The 7,995-nt window shown below is 48.8% G+C and overlaps 1 protein-coding gene across 1 annotated transcript in view; it reads right to left on the bottom strand.

Moving 5' to 3' along the window:
* Positions 1 to 359: 359 nt before the first annotated feature.
* cdr2a (cerebellar degeneration-related protein 2a) overlaps positions 360 to 7,995 on the bottom strand; it is a gene marked incomplete at both ends in the record, with an annotated part of 15,115 nt that continues 7,479 nt past the window's right edge. The window contains 4 exons of the mRNA XM_080523591.1: positions 360 to 662; positions 2,927 to 3,218; positions 3,807 to 4,127; positions 7,185 to 7,361. Of these exons, the coding sequence (XP_080379717.1) occupies positions 360 to 662; positions 2,927 to 3,218; positions 3,807 to 4,127; positions 7,185 to 7,361 (1,093 nt within the window). The remainder of the gene's footprint in view (positions 663 to 2,926; positions 3,219 to 3,806; positions 4,128 to 7,184; positions 7,362 to 7,995) is intronic.

Genomic DNA, 7,995 nt, shown 5'->3' with positions numbered 1-7,995 from the left:
GAGCACGTTGAGGTGACGGTGGTGTTCAACAACGAGGGATGGAAACAACAGGTCAAGGTACATGTTGTGTAAGAGGCACGGGTGTTAGAGTGCGAACGCACAGATAGACGCACATACACACAGACGCACGCACGCACGCACACACCCACACCACCCTTTTGGATCTCAGCTGCTTCCTGAGCCGCCACCACCCCCCTTCCTCCCCCCCTGCCACCCCCCCTCTTCCTCCCCCCCTGCCACCCCCCCAAAAATGAGTGCAAACCCCATTAACAAGGCAGGAAAAAACCCTGAAACAATACTGTCGTCACTGTCACAATCACTGTGCTTAACAAACTCAGCGCACCCTCGAGCGAAGCGAGTCAATGTCCCTGGTCCGGTGGCGTCCGGCTCAGGTCCTCTTTGGTCTTCTGAATGCAGGTGAAGATCTCCTGGAAGAGCACCTTGTACTCCGGCTGCTGGACTCCGGCTGCTCTCTCGTCTTCGGGCACGGCGGCGAGGTCCGAGGAGGCGGACGACGACACGGAGAAGCCGCTGGACCGGCGCCTCCGGGCGCGGCCGCTGACCTGGGGGCTGACCAGGGGGCTGCGTGGCGTCTGCACGGCCTTGTGGCTGAGCCCGTCCGCCTCCTGCTGGCAGCGCCGCAGAAGCTCCTCGTATTTAACCTGCCGGGACGCAAACATTTATATTGTTGTCAGAACTGCAGAGTCACTCACTCACTACCCATCTTCCGTCAGAGACTGAAGACCTCCATCTCTTCAGGTTACACCTTAACTGCTCCTCCTGAGACATCTACTACCCCCCCAGCACTGCGTCTCCTGAGACATCTACTACCCCCCAGCACTGCGTCTCCTGAGACATCTACTACCCCCCAGCACGGTGTCTCCTGAGACATCTACTACCCCCCAGCACTGCGTCTCCTGAGACATCTACTACCCCCCAGCACTGCGTCTCCTGAGACACCCGCTTTTCCCCTTTACTGTGTCCCCCAAGACTTCTACTGCCCCCCTTGTACTGTTTCTCTGTTCTCCAGTGTCTATATTAAAGAAGAAAAAAAAAAGTTTTCCTTCTATCACTGAGACTGCCAATGGTTCCCTGGCAGTGGCGGATACAGAAAGTGGCTGATGGGTAGGCCTGGAAAAATCTGGGTAGGCCTGAGTGAAACTCATCACCGCACGTTTTAGACCTATGTATGAGCAGCCAGATGGATGGAACACAACCGGGCTCGCGATCATAGGCGCCGATTTATGTTTCTGCCTGTGGGTGCTCGAAACATTTGGGTACGACCAACACGCATGCACACACACGCACACACACGCACACGCACGCACGCACACACGCAAAATATTCGCAGGGACTGGAGGAGATCACTATGCAGACCATGAAACGAACGGAAAATAAATAAAGTACCTGTCTACCCAGAGAATGCAACGGACAGCCAAACAAGTTATTATAATACACACACGCAAGGCATTCAAGCGCACGCAATAGTCAATGAATTAACCAATAACCATCAACTATGGAGGACCAAGTATAGAAATTGTAATAAGAAATGCCTGTATTATCATTTGCAAGCTTTTAACTGTGGGTGTTGACAGTCCAGTGCAAACCGAAAGCTCAAGTTTAATCATACATGTACCTGGCTCGGACCAGTTGTGATCCATCATTTTATTACAAAACCTAACGCTGCTTATTAGGGGATTTACGTAAACTGGTGTATACACATATATTGTTGTGTAAAGTTGTGTGCTTCTATTGTATTATATTATTATATCCAGTGAAGGCATACACAATGATGTTCCACACAAATGTTTCCCTCTTCGTTTTAATCTTGGAAAGTCTCATAAAAAATATACTTCACCGAACTATTACAGCGCTGTCTCGGACTCTCCGCACGTCGGCGTGTGGCGTCATCATCTGTTATTGTGAATAAATAAGATTTCTAGACAAGGCCTGGTCCAAACTGTCATTATTTTCACTGACTTCCAGACGTGGCTTTTTAAGAAAGCGGGACAATGTTAGCTGTTTAGCCATCGTAGCGCGCACACACTGAACAACTGGTCAAGGTCAATTGAACAATCAGAGTAAACGTAAAAGAGGAAGCAATGTAAACGTAAGAGAGGAAGTTGAATATTATTAGTATTAATACATACTTTTAATCATTTCCAAGACAAAACTATTCACATTACAGTTAGTTAGTGAAAATTAAACTTTAAAAATATGTTATTATAAAAAAATATGTATTTTTATGAATCTGACTGGGTGGGCCAGCTGTCAATCTGGGCGGGCCTAGGCCCACCCAGGCCCACCCATAGATCCGCGCCTGTTCCCTGGCCTGAGCTAGATTACTCTTCCTGATACGACTGGTGGATTGATGATTCACTTGCTTAGTCAAATGTATTGATTGTAAGTCGCTTTGGAATAAGGCGTCTGCTAAATGGCATTATTTGTTTTCTATAAAAGCAACAAATGACAACAGTTATTTGTTGTCTATAAATACATTTAAAAAACAACATTGTATTAATACTTTTCTGTTAATTGTGGACGTCTTCAGGGAAATTTAAATAGCTTTTGTGTTTTGTATCTTCTAAGAATGTTTCCTTTCGTTAGGCAAAACCAGTTAACAACGGCAGTTTTTACAGTTAAAATAAATGGTAAATGGGCTGACTTATGTAGCGCCTTATTCCAAAGCGCTTTACAACGGCCTCTCATTCACCCATTCACACACACATTCACACACCAATGGCGGCCAAGCTACCATGCAAGACGCCGGCCCGCTCACTGGGAGCAATTTGGGGTTCAGTGTCTTGCCCAAGGACACTTCGACATGTGACCAGCCGGGGCTCGAACCGCCGATCTGCCGACCTTGTGATCATTAGACGCCGGCTCTACCTCCTGCGCCACAGCCGCCCCATGAAATCAGCACTACCTGCAGGGCGCTGTACTGGGCGTCCACCTCGTTGAGCAGGGAGATGCCCCTCTGCTTCACCGCGTCCGACCGCCTGATGCACGTCTGCTCGTGGCCTCGCCGGATCTCCTCCGCGTTGTTGACCCCTCTCAGCCCGCCGTCGCTGCTGCACCTCTGCAGGCTGCGCCTCCCCTGCTCCTGCGCCTCCTTCTCCAGCCTCTCCCCCTCCTCGCCCAGGCCCGGCCCGGGCTTCTCCTCCGGGGGGAAGAAGACGGTGTCTGGAAGGAGCATCCGGCCAGGCCTCCTGCTGGCACTGGGGGAGCAGATTCATTTAATTTAGCAGACGCTTTTATCCAAAGTAGATGTGTTTAAAGTAAGTGAATCATCTATACATCAGTCATCATCATAAAAAAACTAATGTACTCTAGGACCCAGGGGCCATTGGCAGTCACAATGCTAGAAGAGAGAACGATTATGTAGCTTTTTTTGCTTTCTTTTACAGTAGAGGAAATGTACAGAGGGGTAGTGGGGGTGAAGGGGTCTTTCGGAGGGACAGTCAAGATGTAGCCTGAAGAGACAGGTCTTTAGGCTATGGCGGAAGATAGGTAAGAGTAGAGTTGAGACTCGTGATCAAGGGGATATTTGCTTTGCAGCATATGCTGTATACAGTAGGCAATATATACATTCTTATTGTATAGTCAATTCAGGAAGTCAATTCAAATGTAATTAAACTTCTAGACTTCTACTTAATCTAGTTCTCAGGCTGGTGGAGTAGTAGGCTAGTTCTTCCTCTCAGGCGATCTTAGATATAACATTGTGGTGTAGCAGTCTAGTTACCTGGTGGTGTAGTAGTCTAGTTCTTAGGCTGGTATCTAACATCGTGGCGTAGTCGCCTAGTTACCTGGTGGCGTAGTCGGCGCGCCAGAGCTGCCTGAGCTCCTCCACCTCGGCCTCCAGCTCCCTCTGCCTGGCCCGGCAGCCCTCCAGCACGTTCAGCCGTTGCTCCAGGGCGCCGTTCTCCGTGGCCGTCAGCACCGTCTCCTGCTCCGCCACCTCCCGGCGGCCCCGCTCGGAGGCCAGCTGGGCCTGCAGGTTCTGGACCGACCGCTGCAGGGCCGAGTGCTCCTCCTCAGGGTCTGCCCGGTTCTGGTCCCGGTCGCGGTGGAAGGATCTCTGCGGCGTCCAGGGATGGTCCATGCGCAGGCTCTCGTAGGCGAGGTACCTGTCACGGCAGAGAGGAGGGAGTTTTAGTTCAGGTGGTTTTGTCTACTAACAAACAGGGTTCCCGCGCTGGTCTTAAAAAGCCTAATAGTCGAAAATCCAGCAATCCGATCTACAAGGCCCAGTTATTCAGTCTAAATGAGGTGCTAGGTCTTAAAAATGAGATCCTGCAAGGAAATCAGTCCGACCACATCTATTTACGCGGAAATTAAATCAAGCGGGAACCAAAAAAAAGCCAATTCGCTTCCTTTTTTGTCTGTATGGCAGTGAAATTCCTAATTTCATCACCTCGAGGATGACAAAAAGCTATCAGGTGTCGCGAACAGGTCTAAAATTATATTCAAAGAGGTATAAAAAAGGTCTTAAATTTGACTTGTTGAAACTTGTAGGAACCCTGAAAAAAGAAACAAGGACAACATCGAATAAGCCCATTCAGACAAGGAAAACAACGTCAATGTGTTGATATTTTTGTCCCCTGTTGAGAAGCCTGATCGTAGTGTCCAAAGACAATGTGAATATTAATATTTGTGTAGTAACTGACATGCTTTTCTATTGGTCTTTTCTTCTGTCAAAGTTCCTCTATTAACAGACAACCTGTTTTACAGATTGGTTGAACAAACAAGGTACTTTGCAATGGCATTAGCATGCTAATGAACAGTGTGTGTGTGTGTGTGTGTGTGTGTGTGTGTGTGTGTGTGTGTGTGTGTGTGTGAGCATTAACCCTCTCCAACTGAAATATCTGCTGGGGATTATGTCCGAAAAGCCCTGGACCAGATTAGGTCGTCTGCGTCTGTTTGTCCTGGAAACAGCCGGTCAGCACACATGTACTCAGGCACCAGAGGAGCTCAGATACCAGAGGAAGAGAGAGGAGAGAGAGAAGGAGCTCAGATACCAGAGGAATAGAGAGAAGGAGGTTCAGGTACCAGAGGAGAGAGAGAAGGAGGTTCAGGTGCCAGAGGAGAGAGAGAAGGAGGTTCAGGTACCAGGAGAGAGAGAAGGAGGTTCAGGTACCAGAGGAGAGAGAGAAGGAGGTTCAGGTACCAGAGGAGAGAGAGAAGGAGGTTCAGGTACCAGAGGAGAGAGAGAAGGAGGTTCAGGTACCAGAGGAGAGAGAGAAGGAGGTTCAGGTACCAGGAGAGAGAGAAGGAGGTTCAGGTACCAGAGGAGAGAGAGAAGGAGGTTCAGGTACCAGAGGAGAGAGAGAAGGAGGTTCAGGTACCAGGAGAGAGAGAAGGAGGTTCAGGTACCAGAGGAGAGAGAAGGAGGTTCAGGTACCAGAGGAGAGAGAGAAGGAGGTTCAGGTGCCAGAGGAGAGAGAGAAGGAGGTTCAGGTACCAGGAGAGAGAGAAGGAGGTTCAGGTACCAGAGGAGAGAGAGAAGGAGGTTCAGGTACCAGAGGAGAGAGAGAAGGAGGTTCAGGTACCAGGAGAGAGAGAAGGAGGTTCAGGTACCAGAGGAGAGAGAGAAGGAGGTTCAGGTACCAGAGGAGAGAGAGAAGGAGGTTCAGGTACCAGGAGAGAGAGAAGGAGGTGCAGGTACCAGGAGAGAGAGAAGGAGGTTCAGGTACCAGAGGAGAGAGAGAAGGAGGTTCAGGTACCAGAGGAGAGAGAGAAGGAGGTTCAGGTACCAGAGGAGAGAGAGAAGGAGGTTCAGGTACCAGAGGAGAGAGAGAAGGAGGTTCAGGTACCAGGAGAGAGAAGGAGGTTCAGGTACCAGAGGAGAGAGAGAAGGAGGTTCAGGTACCAGAGGAGAGAGAGAGAAGGAGGGAGGTAAGGTACGTAGGTACCAGGAGTGAGGTATGGGACTTCATAGAGAAGCTCAGGCACCAGAGAAGCGAGGGAGGGACCTCAGATGCCGGACAGATCACTCAGTAGACCATAGGGTTCATCTCAATGAACAGAAGTGTCTTTCTCTCTTTTTCCCTCCTTCAGCCAGACTGCGGCTTGAGGGAGTGAAACATTCCTCGCTCAGAACACACAACATTCCCGTTACCTTCAAAGACATTTCACGGTAGCTTCCCCCTGTTTATCTTGTGTTGCGTGTGCCGTGTGCCGTGCAATTTCCTCCCTGGGCTTTGGTGTACTTCCACGTGTTTGGCTCGGCAAACAAGCCCGGTGTGACACCACGGCCACAACTGTTATGTTGACTACAGTGCAAAGCCAATGCTTATAGACAATGCACATTTTACATCTGCCAACAACGCCATAACGTTTAATTTCATTATTAATATTATATACCTTTTCGATGACATTTTTTTCTTATTATTCTTTTACTTTTTAGGGGTGGCTTCTGAAGAATCCCTCCTGAGTTTCTTAACCCCCCCCCCCCCCCGCACAATTTGCCTTTTGTTTTCATTTCACAGATTTGTTATCGCGTGTGTGTGTGTGTGTGTGTGTGTGTGTGTGTGTGTGTGTGCAAATCCTAAATACATAAATAAACAATGCTCTCCCTCTGCTTACTTGGGTAGTTTGAGGCGACATAGAGTGGAGGTACACGGATGTGAACTAAGGTAAACAGCATTCACTGAATACAACTGAACATCCTGTGTCTGTATCCTGTGTTGCTGGAAGCTGGACTTGTTTAAGAGTAACAGCAGCTGGTCATTGGCTGCTTACTTAAACAGCCCAGCTGGTCATTGGCTGCTGCCTTATACAGCCCAGCTGGTCATTGGCTACTGAGTTATACAGCCCAGCTGGTCATTGGCTGCTGCCTTATACAGCCCAGCTGGTCATTGGCTACTGAGTTATACAGCCCAGCTGGTCATTGGCTACTGAGTTATACAGCCCAGCTGGTCATTGGCTACTGAGTTATACAGCCCAGCTGGTCATTGGCTACTGAGTTATACAGCCCAGCTGGTCATTGGCTACTGAGTTATACAGCCCAGCTGGTCATTGGCTACTGAGTTATACAGTACAGCTGCAGGCCAAATAAAACGCACAGACACACTACTGGCTGCAAAGTCACTTGAACCACTGCAAAGTCACGACACACACGCACGCACACGTCGCGCACGCACACGCACATGCTCGCTCTTGCTCTCTCTCACACACACACTTACTTTTCCTGCTGCAGGTCGTACAGCTCCTTGAGGCAGGACACACTCTGGGCTCCCAGGTTGCGTCTCTGCTCGGCCAGGTCCCTCCTGCAGCGGTCGGCCTGGGAGACCGTCAGCTCCTCCACCTGCGTCTGCAGGTCCTCCAGCTGGGCCTGCAGCGCGTCGATGGTCTCCGTCAGGCTACAGGGCGGAGGACAAGAGTCAAGACAGAGATATATGTGGAGGAGAAGAGAGAGATATATGTGAAGGAGGGAGATATATGTGGAGGAGAAGAAGACAGATATAGGTGAAGGAGAAGAGAGAGAGATATGTGAAGGAGAAGAGAGATATATGTGAAGGAGAAGAGAGATATATGTGAAGGAGAGATATATGTGAAGGAGAGAGATATACTGTATGTGAAGGAGAAGAGAGAGATATATATGAAGGAGAAGAGAGATATATGTGAAGGAGAAGAGAGATATATGTGAAGGAGAAGAGAGATATATGTGGAGGAGAAGAGAGATATATGTGAAGGAGAAGAGAGATATATGTGGAGGAGAAGAGAGAGATATATGTGAAGGAGAAGAGAGAGATATATGTGAAGGAGAAGAGAGATACTGTATATGTGAAGGAGAAGAGAGATATATGTGAAGGAGAAGAGAGATATATGTGAAGGAGAAGAGAGATATATGTGAAGGAGGAGAGAGATACAGTATATGTGAAGGAGAAGAGAGAGATATATGTGAAGGAGAAGAGAGAGATATATGTGGAGGAGAAGAGAGATATATATGTGGAGGAGAAGAGAGAGATACGTATGTGTGAAGGAGAAGAGAGA

Source organism: Nansenia antarctica, assembly GCF_963989245.1.
Source record: "Nansenia antarctica genome assembly, chromosome: 2".
Lineage (NCBI taxonomy): Eukaryota > Metazoa > Chordata > Actinopteri > Argentiniformes > Microstomatidae > Nansenia > Nansenia antarctica.
Note: the sequence above shows the minus strand (reverse complement) of the source record. Positions and strands in the feature narration are given on the sequence as shown.